Source organism: Schistocerca piceifrons, chromosome 2, assembly GCF_021461385.2.
Source record: "Schistocerca piceifrons isolate TAMUIC-IGC-003096 chromosome 2, iqSchPice1.1, whole genome shotgun sequence".
NCBI classification, from domain to species: domain Eukaryota; kingdom Metazoa; phylum Arthropoda; class Insecta; order Orthoptera; family Acrididae; genus Schistocerca; species Schistocerca piceifrons.
In genome coordinates this window covers 413,649,431-413,670,923 of record NC_060139.1, presented here as the reverse complement: position 1 = coordinate 413,670,923, position 21,493 = coordinate 413,649,431, and the positions used below count along the sequence as shown (strand labels likewise).

Below are 21,493 nucleotides of genomic sequence, written 5' to 3'. Positions count from 1 at the left end.
TGTTTTATTCTAGCCCAAACTACCCCGTGACTCTCAATCTCTTTCCATTAAACTAGCCCGTTGAACCTTGCCTTAAGTGCGCAGTTGTCGATGGTGTGTTGTGAGCGAAGTAGTGCCAGGGATTGTGTGTGTATTAGAGACAAGCATCCGTTAACTGTGTTATAAACGCACTTGCTAAAATGCCACACATCTACACTAATGAAGAATATGCAGATATGGCTTACGTTTCCAGCTTCTTCGGTGGTAGTACCCTTACTGCTGTCGAAGAATACTGTCGGCGCTTTCCGGTACGTCGAATTCTTGACGCGAAAGTGTTAAACGTACATATTGTCCAATTGATACTTTGTAAAACGCATGCTGTAACGTTTACTAACTGCTGCACATGAGTAAAACTGACAATATAGTGAATAATATAGAACATAAATAACACTTTAAATCAAATAAGTTCTATCTCGGATACCATAGGGCATATGTCTATATGAAGTTTCTGCTTTAAATGATCGTTCCTGTCGTATACCTGAATACCGACTACTCCTCCTGGGAAAGCCTGAACAACCCGAAAGTTGGTTTGAACACTGCAGTGACACTCAGGTCATGACATTGCTAAGGCGATACGGCCTGTCCGTCTTCCAACCTTTCAAGTGACATAACCACTCAGTTATCCGAGTGGAGGGGGGCTAAAATTCGACTTGGTCACCAAACCATGGTGTCACATAATATTTTTCATATTAAAAACAATTGACCCAGATAAAAAAAGGGCGGTACGTGTAGGAAAAAAGTCATACCAAGCAATATCACGCACTCGTCGTTACTAACTGATGCAGTCATTAGAGAAGACCGTGTTTTCCTTTATTTATGACGTTATCGGTTCGTAGAGGTCTGAGAACTGTGGGTTTCCGTTATTGTTGTTGTGACTTCAGTCTGAAGACTAGTTTGATGCAGTTCTCCATACTAGACTATATTCAGAAAGCCTCTTTATATCTGCGTAAATACCGCAACCTGCGTCTATTTTAATCTACTTACTGTATTAAAGCCTTGGTCTCGCTCTACAATTGTTACTCGTTACACCCCCTCCACCCCGCATAAATACGCCTCTTCCTATTAGTAGATTAACGATTCCTTCACGCCTCAAGTTGTGTGTCATCATCCGATCCCTTCTTATGGTATATTTGCGCCAAAAAATTCTCTTTTCCCAGTTAGATTCACTGCCTCCTCACTTGTTGTTCGATTTACCCATCCACTCATCTGCATTATCTTGTCTGAATTGCCTATCTTCCACGTTTCTCTTCCATACAAACCTCCGCTCCTGACAAATGCCTTCAGAAAAGACTTCCCAACGATTAAATTTAAATCAAATGTTCACTAATTATTAATTTTCAGAAATTATTCTCTTGTTATTGCCGGTTTATATTTTATATCTCCCCTACTTCACTGCCCATTTAGGAATACTCATCAACTACTTTTAGCGTCTCGTTTCCTGCTCTAATTCCTTCAGCATCGCCTGATTTACTTCGACTACTTTCCATTACTCTTCTTTTACTTTTATTGATAATCTTATAATATCTTTTCAAGACGCCATCCACTCCTTTCAACTGTTCTTCCTGGTCCTTCCCGATTTACATTGTTTTCGGAGATGTTTATTGTGAAACAACAAATCAGACCTAGCCACAGTTACATGCCCGTATGAAGGTGCCACTACAATACGATATAATTTATTTTCTTTTATTTCTTTTTTTCCTTTTTTCTCTTCTTTCCTTTCTTTGTATTTTCTTCACACATTTGAGAGATTTATTACGGTATAGATTTTGTAAGTTTGTTTCTATATATGTTACGTGGTAGCTATTTGTGAAATTGTTATTTTACACATTTATGATGTTCTGTGTTTGCACATGTGTTGAATTAATACTTAATTCATTTTTATTTACACGAAAATGATGATATAACAATGCGGTTTCATGTGAAATAGTAAAACATTGCACTCCGTGTAGTGCTGGGGAAGATGAGCCTGAGGATTTTATCTAGAGATCGACAGATGAAAACTATAGAAGGAGTCCACAGAGCGAGCAGGAAAGCGCTGTGTTCGTGGCCGCTGTTACGAAATTGTTTTATTTGGTGTTGTGCGTATGTTTTCGGTACTTACCGCAGACAAGTAAGCTACTAACTGAATGTGTTTCTCATCGTGTACTGACCACTGACATTTCAAACAATAATCTTGGAAATACGATGTGCAAATCGTCAAGTCGCGTGATTAGTGAGCGTACGGTATCCAGTGTGAACAGCATAAACTGATTAGTGCCCACCGTGAATTGACAAATTGAAACAGAAATATATAATTTACTTTCATATTGTAGGCCGTGGTGCATGAAGTGCTTCGAGTCATGGCCGTACGATGAACTACAAAATTCGAATTGTAATTATAAGTGGTTAACAAACGCTGTGGCGTCGGAACACCCCATGTGTTAGTTTAGTCAAGTACGTCTGATATACTTTACCAGATGCAGATACACTACACGAAAGGAATCTATAAACATCGCACGTTCCTGCTGCATCCACGAACAAACGTTCCTTAGCGCGCTTACAGTGTGAGTCACTAACTATTGTCGCCAATAATAACTCCGAAAGTATGACAGCAGCTGAGAAGTTTGTGGGACAAATGTTGCATGGGACAGTGGGGGACATAATATGACGTTGGTTTTTTGTTGCTAGGTGGGGCCGCTTCAGAGATATGAAGGCCTACTTTTTTTTTTAATGGAATGCTATAATTTGGTACTTATGGTACTTATTTTCTGATAGCAGCTATCGAGACGAATCCAATGATGTGTAACAGTGACTACAGTTTCAAGACTAAAAAGGAAATTACGTTAATTGTTACGTAAATAACTTTGAGCACTATGGGACTCAACTGCTGAGATCATAAGTCCCCTAGAACTTAGAACTACTTAAACCTAACTAACCTAAGGACATCACATACATCCATGCCCGAGGCAGGATTCGAAACGTGCGACCGTAGCGGTCGCGCGGTTCCAGACTGTAGGGCCTAGAACCGCTCGGCCCCTCCGGCCGGCTGTAACGTAAATCATCATAACTGTAATGGTATTTGTAAAATAGTCAAGTAATTATCAAATACTTATTTTAGTAACAGTTTGGATTGCACAATTTGTTGTCCTTACGATTTTTATATATTTATGACTAGTTAAAAATAGCATTGTGACTATGTTTCGTGATACGTAGGCTTATTAATATTACGACGTAGTCTTTCCCGAAGTCTTTGGTTCAAAATTCACAGAAGCTATGTAGACTGTGGCTAGAATATGTAATTTATATTCATGTAACTAATATGAAAAAATGAAATGATGTAGTATTTACCGTATATCCACGCCACAGCTGCCATTTCAATTGAAGCCAGCACAAAGCATGTCAAAGTTACATTGTAATAGTCGACGAGATTTAATATCCACTGACCAGCCTAAAAAAAGGAAAAAAAAAATAGATAAGTGCAAAGGACATATGCATTTTTACTAGACGGAAAAGGACCAAATCATACGATACTATATCAGACAGAAGCACTAGAAGAGTTAATTGCCTTTTCGATTGATCGGTGCTCTCAGTTTACACTGTTGCAAATAAAATTTATTCTGATTAAGGAATATTTAAATTAAATGGTGCTACTCACAAGGGAACCTCCCCATCGCACCCCCCTCAGATTTAGTTATAAGTTGGCACAGGGGATAGGCCTTGAAAAACTGAACACAGATCAGTCGAGAAAACTGGAAGAAGTTGTGTGGAACTATGAAAAAAGTAAGCAAAATATACAAACTGAGTAGTCCATGCGTAAGATATGCAACGTCAAGGTTATTATTAGTTCAGGAGCGCCGTGGTCTCGTGGTTAGCGTGAGCAGCTGCGGAAAGAGAGGTCCTTGGTTCAAGTGTACCCTCGAGCGAAAAGTTTAATTTTTTATTTTCAGGTTATGTGACAAACTCTTATGTTTTCATCACTTTTTTGGGAGTGATTATCACATCCACAAGAAAACCTAAATCGGGCGAGGTAGAAGAACCTTTTTACCCAAGGGTACAAGTTAGGTGGGTCAACAACATATTCTTGTCATTTGACGCACATGCCGTCACCAGTGTCGTATAGAATATATCAGACGTGTTTTCCTGTGGAGGAATCGGTTGACCTATGACCTTGCGATCAAATGTTTTCGGTTCCCATTGGAGAGGCACGTCCTTTCGTCTACCAATCGCACGGTTTGCGGTGCGGTCGCAAAACACAGACACTAAACTTATTACAGTGAACAGAGACGTCAATGAACTAACGGACAGATCATAACTTTGCGAAAATAAAGAAAGTAAACTTTTCACTCGAGGGAAGACTTAAACCAACGACCTCTCCTTCCACAGCTGCTCACGCTAACCACGGGACCATGGCGCTCCTGAGGTTACACTACCCTCGATGTTGCCTATCTTGCGCATGGACCACTCAGTTTGCATATTTTGCGTATTTTTTTCATAGTTCCACATAACTTCTTCCAGTTTTCTCGATTGATCTGTGTTGAGATTTTCAAGGCCCATGCACTGTGCACACTTATGACTAAATCTGAGGGGGGGGGGGGGTGCGATGGGGAGGTTCCCTTGTCAGTAATTAACGACTAAAATTCGTCAGTGCTATTACCATGTTCTCAGCAGTACTATCGAATAGCTGATATCTTACAATTCAGTGTGAGGTATAATAGGCGCCTGCACATGGTTAGTGGGGAAAAGTGTGGCTTTTCTCACCGGTGTGATGTAGACCAGTCCTGTGAGGAACCCTCCTACGCACGTCAAGGCAGCGACCATCCACTGCTTGATGCTGGGAAAGTCGTCGCGGATAATAGTATTGACGGCGCTGTCTAGAGCCACGGCACTGCCGACGCCCAGCACGAAGAGCATGAAGAAGAAGAGCACCGCGAACAACTGAAAATAGGAGGGAAACAGGTCCTGATGCGCCGGTCATCTCAACATTTATGCAGGCTCTAGTTCCTCAACATATTTTTTTCTCTCACCTGCGGTACGAATTCGAACTTCGCGATGGCATCAGGGTACGAGATAAAAGCTAGTCCAGTCCCACTATTAACTACTGCAGAAATGTCGTCTACTCCCATTTCATAGGCGAGGTTTCCAAGGATGGAGAATATAGTGCAGCCTGCTAAGATACTTGTACATGTGTCCAACGTAGTCACAATCAGCGCGTCTCTGAAAAAAATGAGAAACTTCAGAATGGTAACAATAAGTAGCAACAATATTAGAAGTTAACCAGCTTTCGACGTGTATCAGTGGTTTATAACCTGTGCAGTACTCCGTCAGTACTTCACTCAACAGAGGAAAGTCCACTGGGCCTCACGGGATACCAATTCGATTCTACACAGAGTACGCGAAGGAACTTGCCCCCCTTCTAACAGCCATGTACCGCAAGTCTCTAGAGGAACGGAAGGTTCCAAATGATTGGAAATGAGCACAGGTAGTCCCAGTTTTCAAGAAGGGTCGTCGAGCAGATGCGCAAAACTATGGACATATATCTCTGACATCGATCTGTTGTAGAATTTTAGAGTATGTTTTTTGCTCGCGTAAAATGTCATTTCTGGAAACCTACAATCTACTCTGTAGGAATCAACATGGATTCCGGAAACAGCGATCGTGTGAGACCCAACTCGCTTTATTTGTTCATGAGACCCAGAATATATTAGATACAGGCTCCCAAGTAGATGCCATTTTCCTTGTCTTCCGGAAGGCGTTCGATTCAGTTCCGCACTGTCGCCTGATAAAGAAAGTAAGAGCCTACGGAATATCAGACCAGCTGTGTGGCTGGATTGAAGAGTTTTTAGTAAACTGAACACAGCATGATGTTCTCAATGGAGAGACGTCTACAGATGCTAAAGTAACCTCTGACGTGCAACAGGGGAGTGTTATGGGACCACTGATTTTCACAATATATATAAATGACCTAGTAAATAGTGCCGGAAGTTCCACGCGGCTTTTCGCGGATGATGCTGTAGTATACAGAGAAGTTGCAGTATTAGAAAATTGCAGCGAAATGCAGGAAGATCTGCAGTGGATAGGCACTTGGTGCAGGGAGTGGCAACTGACACTTAAAATAGACAAATGTAATGTATTGCGAAAACATAGAAAGAAGAATCCTTTATTCTATGATTATATAATAGCGGAACAAACACTGGTAGCAGTTACTTCTGTAAAATATCTGGGAGCATGCTTACGGAACGATTTGAAGTGGAATGATCATATAGAATTAATTGTTGGGAAGGCGGGTACCAGGTTGAGATTCATTGGGAGAGTCCTTAGGAAATATAGTCCATCAACAAAGGAGGTGGCTTACAAAACACTCATTCGGCCTATACTTGGGTATTGCTCACCAGTGTGGGATCCGTATCAGGTCGGGTTGACAGAGGAGATAGAGAAGATCCAAAGAAGAGCGGCGCGTTTCGTCACAGGGTTATTTGGTAACCGTGATAGCGTTACGGAGATGTTTAGCAAAGTCAAGTGGCAGACTCTGCAAGAGAGGCGCTCTGCATCGCGGTGTAGCTTGCTGTCCAGGTTTCGAGAGGGTGCGTTTCTGGATAAAGTATCGAATATATTGCTTCCCCCTACTTATACCTCCCGAGGAGATCACGAGTGTAAAATTAGAGAGATTCGAGCGCGCACGGAGGCTTTCCGGCAGTCGTTCTTCCCGCGAACCATACGCGACTTGAACAGGAAAGGGAGGTAATGACAGTGGCACGTAAAGTGCCCTCCGCTACACACCGTTGCGTGGCTTGCGGAGTATAAATGTAGATGTAGATACATCACATTCATATACTTCGAATGTGCGAGATGTTTGCTCCATCAGAGCAAATAACGTATAGTAAATATAATTCCTAAAACTAGTAAGTGCTTCAGTATGATAGAAAAATTTTGCTGTGAGGTATAGAGTCCGCCCAGGAAACGGTGGCCGAGGCGCAGTGAGCAAATTTCGTCCAAAGCGCGGGCTAGTTCATTCGTTTTTTCGGAAGGCAAAGCTGACAATGTTTGCCCCTTTCCGCCAGTCGGTGTTGACAGAATCCAGGCCCAAGCCCTGCGATCTTTCTCAAACGATCTTATAGGAACTATTGGGTAAAAACATTTCATTTTTGCCTTACGTATAGCTTTATATATCAGCTTCGTGATTATGTACCAATCATTTCGTTCATGGTCTTAGATATTGTGATACTTGAATGGCAGTAAGACACTGCGCGAAATTAGAGAAAGTTTGCAATGTAAAAGAAAGTTGTCGCTATGAATTAGCGTTTGGTGTTGCTGCGTATCAAATTTATCCAACATACGGAATTTTTCTTTAGACTTGGGTGAAGACCCCTATATGTCGCTAATCTCGAGAAATTTAACCTGATATAAATCATTCATTTGCGACCGCACGTGCCAGCACTAAAGCCACAGTGAAGTATCCACAATATTTCTCATATTTCATAAACGGTTTGCAATATCGACATGAGATTTTAACAAATGATAGCACACAAAGAGCAGAGTCTCGCCGCTCATGACACCCCCATAGAAGCTACAAACTCAGGCGAAAATAAATCGCTGCGTCTTCGCATTTTCAGCGGAATTCCTTTTACATAGTAACTAAAGCAGAGGTGGCAATACATCCGTTTGAATGGCCACCACGCAAGAGTGGGTGTGGAGGGGCTCCACTTAATATAGGGGTCCACTTAATATTTACAACATAATATGAGCGCAGGCTGCAGTTTAGAACGGCACGTCCCCTCCAACGCTCGCTATTTCCCCTAGAGCGTCTGCCCACAGCCGACACCACTACTGCCCTCTCCACGTGTGCCCTACTGATTATGCAGCTATCCGTCAAGTTACTCCGCGAGCGCTATACTAGACCACTGTGTTTAGTTTGAGAAATGTTTTAGAAGCAATGGCTACCTCGTGTTTCGCATGGAACGTAACGTTATGACTTTATGACATTGTCAAGCAAAATAAAAGAACCCTCAACCAAGTCCTTTTTTTGTTGTTTTTCGATACAAATTATAGTTATAACAGAATCATACGTTTGCCGTCTTTATAGTGTACGAATTACTAATTGCCGTGATTCTGTACTATTCAAAACACACAAATACTGCTAATATACGAGGCCTGTTCAGAAAGTAAGCTCCGATTGGTTGCCAAATTGAAACCACAGTGAACATCAGAAATGTTTTACTTGTAACAATTAGCTACACCTTTCAGCTACTTCTCTACGTAGTCGCCGTTCTGACTTAGACTTTTGTCATAGCGTTGTACCAACTTTTCAATAGCCTCATCATAGAAGGCAGCCGCCAGTGCTTTCCGCCAATTCTCCACGCTGGCCTACACCTCGTTGTCTGTGTCAAAATGTTGTCTTCAAAGACAGCGGTTCATGTGACCAGAGATGAAACTCAGGGGGAGACAATTGCGGACTGTATTGTGGGTAATCTCACATTTCCATTTGAAAACGATGCAGGAGCATCTTCATTGCCCCTGCAGAATGCGGCTGAGAATTGTCTTGAAGAAGAAACAGCACGACAGTTACGTAATGTTAGCTGCATAGCTTCAGGCGAAGTTTCTCACCAGGCCCTCGTACTTGGCGGCAGACACTATTTTCTAGACACCTTTACGCACTCACTGCGAGCTCAGAAATGAGAAGAGCGACGTGATGCTAACTGGGGTTATACTAGAGACACTACCCAACACATCTGTGCAAAGCTTTATCGGACTTTCATAGTCGTTTCCATTTCGCGACCGATCGGAGCTTACTTTCTGAACGCCCCTCGTATAACGTATAATGAGATATGGTCATTATGAAAGTGAAGACCTGTTTTTCATCGTTTGGGTGTGAGCACACTCTACGTCAGAGTTCATTACAATGTTAAATTGTTGCAATTTGTGTGGAATATGATATGTCTAACGAATGTTTCAGCTGTTGTGTTTGATGCAATTGAAAAATATATATTCATACCTGTGAACATTGTGATTGAAGTCGTTGTATGATGAGTACATAATAAGTGGCCCAAAACAGACGGTAAGTGAGAAGAACGATTGTGTAATGGCAGCATACCAAACCTGCAAAATAAAGTACTGAAGTTCGTAAGTCAATCACAATTATTCGAAGGTAATATTTGGGTTGTGCTACAAAACTCAAGAACATTTAGATAAAGTTCGTGAACAAGGACTAATCAAAGAACTGTCTGTGAGACAAAAATAAATGGAACGTCTCTTACATATAACGATACAAATCGTCCAACTGGTTGATGTGCAAGTGTTTTACCTGTTTACCTCACAGATTGCCGAGGAAACCTCATATTGCATGACGACCTGTACAGTGGTACCGAAACAGAAAGCCACACATTCAGCACAGTAATAAAAGAACTCCTCAACCAAAGTTTACTTTTGAGAAAACCGAAACATCAAAAAAATTGTGTTCTCTAATTTACCTGTCAAAAAACTATTTATGTTCAGTAGTTGCAGATTCTGCAGCCGTTAAAAATTGGAGAAAGGGAGGAGGAGACGGGTAACTTTTTTCTTCTTAAGACTTAATTCAAAATAGAAGTTCAACAAATGTTAATAGAAGTCGTCTCAAGAACTGGTACCGTTCCAAATACATCTTAGCTGCAAAAGCGTCTTTCGAGTTTCTTGGGGGATGCAAATTAAATAGAAAAGCTTCCATTTTCAATATTTTGTCAATTTGCGTCCACATCTGCTATTCACAAGTCCTTGAGAACTTGTGTGTGTGAAATCTTATGGGACTTAACTGCTACGGTCATCAGTTCCTAAGCTTACAAACAACTTAACCTAAATTATCCTAAGGACAAACGGACACATCCATGCCCGAGGGAGGACTCGAACCTCCGCCGGGTCCAGCCTCAAGTCCTTGAGAACTTATGAAGAAAGGATTTAGTTTCGATAAGAGGATGAGTATAGCAAAAAAATTCGTTTCTTGATTTTTAAAAAGGTGTCTTAAGGAGAAAAACCTTTATTCAGTTTAGAGCTTTCTTTTTTATGTTTAGCGGGAAGGGTACCACCATTAACACGTTGTATATGTCCATGCATTACGATTCTTCTTTCTGTCGCAATTTAGTCTCAGGCAAACGTAATCAGTGAGAGTAGAATTTTCTAACACTGATATGTAGAAGATATGGATTAGAAAATCTATTTTCAGTTTAAAGTCTGAAGATACAGACCACTATAGGTACTTACTGATCAAATTTTCTTGGGCTTCCATCAGCTTTCGACCGAGTGGGGACTGTTGTGTGGTTGCTGGTGCAGTCCTTATGCTGATGCCAAGTCCAGCGCCAAATAAGGTAACAAGACCACGGCGCCCACTTCGACTTTCCAATAGCTGTGTCCCAAGTTGTGCTAAATTGCAGAGCACCGTGTTTATTCCACGCATTTTCAGAAATTTTTGTCTCTGTTGCTTCTTTTATAACCCTATTGCAGAAACCATTAATCCTTTTAAAAATAGATGTTTCGACGAACGCAAATCGATGTCCATTTTCCAGGGCATGTTCCGCTAACTGATTTCTCGGGGGCACCGTAGGCGGGAAAACTTTTAATTTTCTGTATAGCGCTGTCAAGTAGTGCGCTGTGTGTCCGACATAAAACCGTCTACATCTACACTGCATTTTGTATATTCCTGGCGTTTTGAGGCCTACGTCATCTTTCACCGGCCTCAGGAGTTGTAGAATTTTTGCAGAAGACCTGACGACAGAACTGATTTAACACCTCTTCAGGAGCTGGCTAATCTTTCCTGTTACTGAGCCACAGAGGGCAAAAACGGAAGCTTTTTCGTGTTTTCCTTGAGGGTTTCCTGCTTACGAGTCTTCAGTTATATGGTTTGCGAGGTCTGCTCCTTCGGCAGATTTTCAGTGTCTATAACGGTTACCGCTTGATGCACCAAGGTCCACAGAAAAGAACGTTTCTGTGTTGGGTGGTGATAGCTAGTAGCGTACAGATAACCGCTCGTTTGGGTATGTTGTCGGTAAGCAATAGGGCTGAGATACTCATTTGCTTTCCGGGACGAGAAAGAAAGTCACGTAATCGCAAGGCACAGGCCGTCTCAACTTCCACCGTGAACCTGATGTGGTCTTCGAAGTTGTTGATGTAGTCCAAGAACTCTTCCAGCTTTCCACGTCCAAGAGGACAGACAATGCAGCGCTAATAGCAACTAGGCTTTGCTGGAGCAAAGTATTCAGGGCGATGCCCTTAAAGTGCACCACAAATAGGCTGGATATAACGCAAGTTAATAGGTTTCCCAACGCGACGCCGTCCACGCACTTAAAATATTCTCTAACATATAAAAAACAGTGTGATGTCAGTGTGAGCTTAAAAAATTCACAACAATGACGTCAAAGCACCTTTAGAGCACATGTTTCTAACCACTTTTTGCGGCACCAGACTTGTAAGAATTGTATCAGTGTATAATGCCGTGAAACCATGCATTCGTACGAAGATACTTATTCTTCGTGCAAGGACTTCGACATATAAGGTACGCTACTTATTCATTTGCACTTGCCGAATTTAAGTGATAACAAAATTTTCTCAATTTGAAATACGTATTCATAGTTAAAGAGGCATTAATTTTTATTTTTAGTCAAAATAACGTTTCAATTTCTTGCACACCCTATAAATTTTGTCGAAACCGATCGAAATACGTTCTCTATTGTATCACTGTCTTGTTTATATTGATCAAATGTACTTATGTTCCGAGCGGAATCCACAAAAAGTAATCGCCTCTATGATTTTAGTAGCGAATTCGCCAAGGGATAACGGTAGTAAAATGACACTTACCTCAATCGTTAAGAGCCGATCCCACTGCGGCGTGATGAAGAACAGTATACCGTCCCCAGCCCCAGGGAGAGTAGCGCCGCGTATGAGGATCACGATCATGATGACGTAGGGAAACAGCGCCAAGAAGTAGGATGCCTTTCCTGAGCTCTTCACGCCTTTCCAAACCACAAAGAAGATGGTAATCCACGTAACTGCCAGACCTATAGTGAGGCGCCAGTCTGGAACTCCAATGCCCTCAGCAATATCGGCAACCTCATTCAGCACGTATTTCCTGGATGCAAAAATTTAATATTAGGTATCGCAACGTAACAAGAGTATTATCCGAAACTATTCAAAAACGTAGCTCTTAAATACGTACAGAAAATTACGGATGAAATAGGGGGAAAATCTTGATACTAGGGTCGAAAGCTAACAAGAAAATTTGTTAATCCTTTGGAAAAATAAAAGATAGACGTTACTGTCTCAGAAAAGTAAATTAATATAGTCTAAACAATGAACAAATTCAAGGCATTGCAAAATGAGGAGACAAAATTATACGGTGAAGAGGGATCCAAAATAACATTAGTTAGAGACAAGGAGGATCAGAAAAAGAAATACTGGATAAATCATAACGTTGACTTAGCTTATTAAACTTTACATGGACTGTAACGGTGCGGAAGACTAAACCCAGTCACTTATAAATGTAGCAGTTACTTATTTCACAGTATGTTTCAATAATATTACCTTCAGTTGCTATTTTTTTACAATTGAACTGACCACTTGAAATTACATGTAAGTCACTTTTCTTGGAAAAACAAGTAACTTTTTACGAACTCGTTGTGAAATATATGTTGTTGCTGTATTCCTAAGTGAATGGTGGGTTGCGGTCATACGGACTGTTATGTTTTTAATAATGCATTTATCCACTGTGTCAGTGGCTCGATGCTTTACTTTCGGAAGATTCGTTGATAAACCACTGGCTCAAACAGGTTCTTCACAAAATCCATTTTACGACATGGCGGATAGACACACTGATATATTCACAGAATAATTTTATCCGTTGCTCCGTCTGAACAGCCCTTGGAAGGCCCAAAGGTACCGACCGACTGCCGTGTCATCCTCATCCGATAGGCATCACTGGATGCGAACATGAAGGGACATGCGGTTAGCACCCGCCTCTTTCCCCGCCATTGTGAGTTTTCGTGATCAAAGCCGCTACTTCTCCGTCCAGTAGCTCCTCAATTGGCCTCGCAAGGACTGAGTGGATGTACCTCCCTTGCCAACAGCGCTCGGCTGCCCTGGACGGTCACCCATCCAATTGCTAAACATGCCCGGGAGTTCTTTCTTCGGTGAGCGGATGATAACCATTGTTACTGCTGAGGGAAGGCCGTTGGCCTAGTTTTACCTATAGGAAGACGCTAAATGTAGGACAGAACTATGGCAAAACTAAGAACGATTACACTACAGTTACAATAAAGCACTGATCGCCTGTGAAGCCGAGATAGCTAATGCAATTGAGCTGGTAGAACGAGCAAAGACGTGAATAAACATATCCGACGTTAATAGTCATTGCATATCTAATAAAGAATACGTCTAAAGATGAATGTAAACCAAAAAGCACGTAGTGGCCAGAAACAGTCCGAAAAGCTAGTGAGAGTGTTGCAGAGTAGGTTGCGCTAAGGAATGATTGTTAAGTTCGATGCGTTGCACCTTTTATGATTTAATTAGAATGGGAGTTACCAAGTCAGGTCGTTGCGCGTGCATATTCCAGTATTTACGCGCCCTAGAATGCGGTAATGCACAGACATCTGTGGGTCCGTGAGTTACCACTTGTTCAAATGTTCATTACCAGTTAAAATGTGTCTTTTTCGGAAGTGATAAATTTAAGCTAGGTGAGCAAACGCTACGTTTGTTTGGTTTGAGCAAACCAAACGAAGAATGCATTTGACGACACTGACTGTGGCAGGCTGCTTGAATTTGCGCGCTCGCCGACCTGACTGGGTACCTTTAGTACTAATGAAATCGGAAACGGCGCAAAGTAACGAATTTTTTCTTAACAATTATTTTTCACCACAACTTACCCTGCAACTATGTTACAAGCTTTTCAGCCTGATTCTGACAACCCCTGTATATGTTACGTAATGCCTCAAGATTCGTGCATGACTTAACTGGTTTCCTGAAGTAGGCATGTCAGTTTAATTAGTTATCATGACTTACAGTAAGATATTAGATAAATAAAATAGAACTAAGAAAACTAAACTCATGTTTTGCATGGTACGTACAGGAAGAACAGCTCGGACGAACTCTGCAGGTCCGTGTTGTTAGCTGTAAAGTTACCTCCACTGCCAGTGGAGTCAATGCAGTACCCTTCCCATTCAGGGAGGCATTTGGCCCAGGGAAGTTCAGAACTAAATGACAATACAAAGTACAAGGACGTGATAGCCATCAACGAACAGTAGTAAGTTAGCGTAGCAATAGTTGCCAATGCTTGTCCGTATCCGATACCTGCAACAGAGAAAAAGGTAGGATGTTAGTAGCAATGTCAAGCCACCACAAAGACCTAATCGAGTTACATTTCTCACTTGCAAAAGGAGTGTAAACAATTTTACGTCACTGGCGCATAATTGTTTAGAGTGGTGTTACAAGAGCGATAATAAGCCAACACTTAGCAAAGTGTACTTAATTTCTTGTTGATATTCTGACCTTATCCAAATAATCTTCATATATTCAGTACAAGAAGCAATGATAGATGTAATTCTGGAGAAACGGGAACTTGTAGAGTGCCTCGACCAAAGGCCCTCACGAAAATCAGAGTCAGAAGTCTTAAGAGGTCGAAGTTTGTTGGACATTAAATGTGACAGAGAGGTCTGTGTTTTTCTGAAGATACTGTCAGACATCCTGTCCAAAACATTGCTACAAAAGTATCTTAATCTTCAAAGAGGATGAGAATTAAAAACTCTGGGATTTCTAGCAGCTCTCACTGTAGACCCAGCTTCAGAGGAGGCAGTGAAAATGAAAGATGACTGAAGTCAGAATTTGGCATTGGGCGAATAATGTTTAAAGGGTGTACCAAGAGTCTCAAATCTCGAGTTCCTCACGAAACCAGCGGTGCGAACTCCAGCAGAGGTGGCCTACAGTATCAGTCGAAGAAAGAACATCAATCACATCCGATGGACGACACTTCACACGCCAGGAAACGACGACCACGTGCAAGAATGGAGGAGGTCACGTTTCCCGAGTCTGACGCCGTGCCGCGGGTGCTCCAGCGCTCCGGATGCGGGGTCATGGACTGCGGTTGGTGGATTGCCCTTCATCAAGTGCGTATAAAACAATAATAGCCTTGTGAGAATTACGACTATTATCTTACGAAATTCATTACGGTTATTCTTATCACTACCGCTATTCTCTTGTCATTATTTTTAAAGTTTGTTTGTAACTGGATACTAACTAGTTACTCTCAGTTTCCTTATCTCCATCCCCTCTATCTTTCCATCTTTCCTCATTTCTGCATCACTTTCTTTCCATTTTTTCTTTTTTTTCTTTTTACTTAGTTTAGTAGTGTAGTGTGGTGTTAGGTTTTGGAACTGTACAGATAACTATTTATAAAACAAGTGTGCCGTGTACGGCACGAGGGCCTAGGTTGGCGGTACTTCCCTATCCATGGTATTTGTAACACCTCTGGGGAGGAGGTAGCTTTTCTCTTGGACGCGCGTGATTAGGAGAAATAAAGAAATCGGCGTTGTATGTTGACAAAGAGGGTCGGTGCCGACGGATGGAGACAGGAGGAACCGTACCCTGGTCGTGGAAAGCAGGGCGCCACGATAGAGCGCTGCTCTTTATCTAGTCACGGCTAGGACGCTGGGAGAACGGTTAGCTTCTTGCTCGGAGTATATAAGAGGCATGACGACTCGAAGTAGACCAGTCAACTTTAATCTTCCTCACTTATCCAACTCCACATCAGGGCTTCTCTTTCTTCTCCACCCACCCCTCCCCTTTTCCTCTTGTGGAACTACCCTCCCCACACGCCATTCCGTACCCTCATCCTCTGTTTTCCCTCTATCCGCTTCCCCTCCTAACTACCATCTCCATCGTTACCCACCCATCGGGCTCCCATCTGTTTACCCACACCCTGCAGCCTCTGTGGAAGATATTCTCTCTTTCCATACTACTTCATACTTCTCACCCAGTGCAGGTCCTTCAGATGTTAAGTGAAAGTGCAGTGTTACAGTGCTTTCTTCGTAGAAGAATATCACCTCATCACATCTGTGTTTTAAAATTTTGGCTATTTCGTCGTTTTAGCTGTCCGTATTTAATTTTTTTAATTAAAAAGAAAATCAGTCCTCATGTGTTTTCTATGAACTCTATTTTACTTTTAAAAATGCTCTTGGCTGAAGAGAAGTGTATTGTACCGCTGACAGCCCACCCACCGCCTGTCCATATGGGGCTTGGGGGCTGAAGTAACAATAAATAAAAGAATCTAAGTAGACGATGGTGCATATAACATGTCATGTTTCAGGAGGCCACATATGCGAAATGTACATGTAGCCGTTGTTTTGATGGGAAGGTCTGCAACAGGTACTATCACTCGGAAATGTTATATTGCCATCATTTTGCTGGAATGTCACCGCATGATGCGTCGATATCATACTGCCGAACTTCGTGGTTAAGAATTGTTTCTGCTGACTGTGCAGCCTTTTACTTAGAGACTAAGCTGACTGCTTAACTAAGTGTTGTGCCAAAGGAAATTGTGAAATGGGTGTTATAACTGTTTACAGAACGATCTGATGCTCACTTGTGTTAAGCTTTTTATTAATAACGCTGTAATATGGTCCCTTGTCGTGGCCATTGCGTCATCTGACTGGTGTTGAATTATGGTCGAGATATTTTGCTTCTAGAAGTTATTGTTACTTCCAGCCTCTGATACTGAGCTATTTCAGGTGTGATAGCTGGTGTTGTCTGGTATTTCTGAGGACTCAGGTAGTATTCTTTGTAATCTTAAACATTTTCTCCTCTGTTTTGCTACGCATACTTGTACCTCATGAATCAATCTAGAAAAGGGCAGGTACTTATTAGTTCACGTAAGGAAAATGCAATTGAAATATCAAAGGGGAGAGTAGTATCTTAAAGTTGGTATAAAGAGCCGAATTTTAGGTGATAAACTGTGAATTTTAGTATCATGATCGGTATGGCAGGAATATACTCTTCAGCATTTTTCTTAAGAAAGTAATTTCACTTTGAAGAGTCTTAGGATTGCTATTTTCAAATAAGAGGAATAAAGGATAAATTAAGATGGCTCTCTACTGGATAACTCTAAGGAGACAAAATATTTGGGCAGTTTTGCTCTTCATAAATGTAAAATCTATTAATTTTGTTCCTCCTCAATAAAGTGCTCTGCCTTTTTCCAATTGTGGCCTAGTGGACTGCAACACAAAGATACAATTTTACAAATGTTCTATGGAAATACAGCCCGCAGTTGCTTCTAAAGTGCGGGTCATATGTAAAAACAGGAACTAATGAAGAAATAATCACTCATTGTGGACCCAGAATTTAAAAGGGTGTGAGACAGCGATGTAGTCCTTCGCACTACTGTTCATTCTATACGTCGAAGAAACCATGAGGGAAGTAGAAGAAATGTTCTAGATGAAAGGATGTTAATGATAAGATTCGCTGATGACATTGCTAATCTCAGAGATAGTGAAGAAGAGTTACAGGATCTTTTGGATGGATTGAGTACGGAACATGGACTGAAAGTAAATCGAAGAAAGACGAAAATAACGAGAAGTATCAGAAATGAGAGCAGCGAGAAACTTAACATCTGTACTGGTGATCACGAAGTAGACGAAGTTAAGAAATTCAGCTAACAAGGCAGCAACATGACCCATGACGGACGGAGGAAGGAGAACATAAAAAGCAGATTCGCGAATAGAAGTCTACTAATATCGAACACAGGCCTTAATTTAGGGAAGAAATTCCTGAGAATGCACTTCTAAAGCACAGCATTGTATGGTAGCGAAACATTGACTGGGGAAAAACGGAACAGAAGAGAATCGAATCATTTGAGCATTTGAGATGTGATGTTAAAGGAGAACGTTGAATATTAGGTGGACTGATGAGGTAAGGAACGAGGAGGTTCTTCATAGAATCGGCGAGGGAAGGAATATATGAAAAATACTGACAAGAAGGAGGGAAAAGTATTCATCATTTTGATTTGCAGCTCCTTGTGTGGGCCGTGTTTGCAGTTAAAATTGTTGGATGTGAGGTCCGCCAGTTATGCAAAACACCGTTTTTTCTCAGTACTCAAACATGTTTCGGCACCACTGTTCCATCATCAGTGGGTTTTCGTTTTTATTTATTCTGTAATGTGAACATTTTTGTTAAATGATTACAAAATTATGTGGATGTTTAGTTCAAATAACAGATCGTTTCTTTTTGTTTGAACTAAACACCCACATAATTTTATAATCATTTAACAAAAATGTTCACATTACAGAATAAATAAAAACGAAAACCCACTGATGATGGCACAGTGGTGCCGAAACATGTTTGGGTACTAAGAAAAAACGGTGTTTTGCAAAACTGGTGGACCTCACATCCAACAAGAAGGAAAAAGGATGTAACACATCAGTTAAGACATCACGAGTAACTTGCATAGTACGAGAGGGACCTCTAGAGGTTAAAAGGTGTAGAAAAAGTCAGAGGTTGGAATACATTCAGCAAATAATTGAGGATGGAGGATGTAAGTGCTACTCTGAGATGAAGACGTTGGCACATCAGGGCACATGGGGGCCGCATCAAAGCAGTCAGAAGACTGATGACACAAAAAGAAAGTAAAAAAAAAAACAATCAACGACAGAGCGTTTCCCCTGTGGGACACCGCCGCTTGACTCACCCTTAAGCGCGGGCACCATGTACCAGACCTTGATGGGCCCGTAGCTGGTGAACTGGCCGAGCGCCATCTCCATGTAGTAGAGCGGTTTGCCGATGACGAACAGCACGATGATGTAGGGGATGAGGAAGGCGCCGCCGCCGTTCTCATAGGCGGTGAACGGGAAGCGCCACACGTTGCCCAGGCCGACGGACATGGCGATGCACGACATGAGGAACTCCAGCTGGTTCCCCCACTGCGCGCGCTGCGGCGCGCCATCCGCTTCGGCTTCGGCTGCCACCTGCAGTACAAAGAAATTTTGGTCTCCTTCCACTTCAAAGGCTGCGTCACGGCTGCGCAGTTTCACAGCCTAATAGCAACTCACAAGATCGCCTAGTAACTTCTGTCGCAGACTCCATTCACCGCCTCCCCCACCACAGGCTTACAGGAGTTACCTAAAAATCAAATTAGAAAACCTTCAATTTTTTCAAAATTATCTCCTTTGACATTAATACGTTTTATCCAGCAATGTGCCATTCACATTATTCCATCTCTGTAGTGTTCCTATGACAGTGTATTTTCATCTACAGCTGTAGTCACTCCCTGGTTGGACGAAAAAGGCTGAGCAGCAAGAAAAAGTGCGTAGTAGGAAGAGGCAGAAGTCTGATGGAGCCAACTTTGGACAATAGCGTGCATTCTTCGATTTTCCCACTGTGAGAGACTTTCGTCAGCAGTTGGATTGTCTTGATAAAAAAAATGTCGTGTAACTAGGGCCTCCCGTCGGGTAGACCGTTCGCCGGTTGCCAAGTCTTTCGATTTGTCGCCACTTCGGCGACTTGCGCGGCGACGGGGATGAAATGATAATGATTAGGACAACACAACACCCAGTCACTGAGCGGAGAAAATCTCTGACCCAGCCGGGAATCAAACACGGGCCCTTAGGAGTGACATTCAGTCGCGTTGACCACTCAGCTACCGCGGGCGGACATGTCTTCGTGATAGGTGATTTTTCCTTCTGCAAACCAGCTACCTTTTGTCAAATTTTTGAGGTTTGCATCCATTAGAATATTAGAATAATATTCCTCTCTTACAGATTTACCTTTTTGAAGACAATCAATTAACAGAATACCCTTCGCATCCCAAACCACCAATACAACAATTTTTCCCACTGATGACATCGCCTTCGCCTTCTTTGGAGCTGAAGAAGCGCCTTCTGTTCACGGTTTCGACTGTTTGTTTTGTTTATGCGGGGAATCAATGTATAGTCCGTGGTCACACACGGAAGTTAAAAGCACTTTTGATTTTACGAAAACGCCAGAAACACTGTTAGAAAATTGTCGAGTGAGTTCGTTTGTGATCGGTCGCGAGTAGACCCATCTTTCACAAATTTTTCTTATGTGCAGCTTTTCGAGCAAAATGAAAAAACACGCTCTTTTGAAATCCTTACAGTTTTGGCAACTTCACGCATTTTCGTATGCAGGTCTCCAGGATCATATCGTGCACTTAATGGCCCATTTCTTGTGTTGCTACACTTTTCAGCTGTCCCTCACTTGGATCATTTTGGATACTTTCACGTCCTAGTTTAAATTCGGCAGCCCGTTTCCTCATTACGTAAACCGGAAAAGAGTCACTACACATTTTTAAAAATCCGAATGAATTTCAGTTGACGTCAAATATTCTTTTACTAAAAACTTTGTCACTGCACAATTTCGGCCCCTCTATTTTCGAGAATTCACACACTGTGCTTGTTTGGACATTTCCCGGCCGAATTGACTTCCAGTTTCACACGGAGCCTCTTGAAAGTACCAACTTCTGGAAACAAAAATCCCGCACGTAGTTTTGTGGCTGATGACGAGGTCGAGAACGTAGAGCACTCTCGTAGGCACTTCTGACTACACAGCAACTTGTCTTGCTTTCCACTTTGCTGTGATCTGTCTTGGTCATATGTCCACCCTAATTCCATTTTCAAGAACTGTATCTAGATACCTCTTACTTTGGTTTTTCGTTGTATGTATACAATGACGATAAAGTTTAATATTAAGGCATAACACAATTGATGATGCCAGTCGAGAAAAATCTGTAAATAACCTTAGTCCTGACTCCATAGAACGGCAACTAATCAACGACGAGTGTACGGAAGCGTGCGATGTATTTACGTTTTCCCTTTTCCTCTATCAATGTCTTCCCTTTGATTAAAGCTTTTTTTCTTCACCCCGTTGTGTTACACCAGTTACGTATAAGAGAAATAGGGCTGATAACTACGTTTGGAGCCCAAATCCCACATCATCAACTATCAGTGGCTCGTCTCCACTCTTCTTTTACATACTTTCAGCGCGTTAACAACGTATAAATAGTTTCAAGTTTGCAAGCCAGTAATATGCCATATCGTTACTGTAATGTTGCGTTCATTTTCGACTACGATACTCAAAATCGAAATCGTCGCAGTTATTGTAATTGTGAAGGGCCGGTTAGCGTCAGTGTACAAGGGAAATTAGAACCATAATTATTTGTCCTGCCTGATCCACTCCCTGACGTTAAACTTCTTGTAGCGAACTGCCTTCGAAGAGAAGTTTCTGCTCTACATATTTCGGCCTTTCATTAAGGTTGTGATTTAGACCTATTCAAATTTTATGTCGTGCTGGATTGTCTCATCGAGACGTTGAAGGCATGTTACTGATTCACTGCTGAAGACAGGCTGAAACAGTGTAGAGGAATTTAGTCTGCAGTATCTTTAGAGAATTTTTTCACCCGGCGCTCGAAGCACTAATCACCGGAAATGGTTACTGAGTAATGCAGCATTTCTCGCATTAAATA

General features: G+C 41.8%; 1 protein-coding gene across 1 annotated transcript in view; it reads right to left on the bottom strand.

Annotated features, from left to right (window-relative positions):
• LOC124776681 (sodium-dependent nutrient amino acid transporter 1-like) overlaps positions 1-21,493 on the bottom strand; it is a 178,045-nt gene that overhangs the window by 12,477 nt on the left and 144,075 nt on the right. The window contains exons 4-10 of the mRNA XM_047251784.1: positions 18,704-18,980; positions 14,097-14,319; positions 11,836-12,106; positions 9,008-9,111; positions 5,043-5,232; positions 4,777-4,953; positions 3,367-3,466 (exon numbers count right to left, since the gene is read on the bottom strand). Coding sequence (XP_047107740.1) covers positions 3,367-3,466; positions 4,777-4,953; positions 5,043-5,232; positions 9,008-9,111; positions 11,836-12,106; positions 14,097-14,319; positions 18,704-18,980 — 1,342 coding nt within the window. The remainder of the gene's footprint in view (positions 1-3,366; positions 3,467-4,776; positions 4,954-5,042; positions 5,233-9,007; positions 9,112-11,835; positions 12,107-14,096; positions 14,320-18,703; positions 18,981-21,493) is intronic.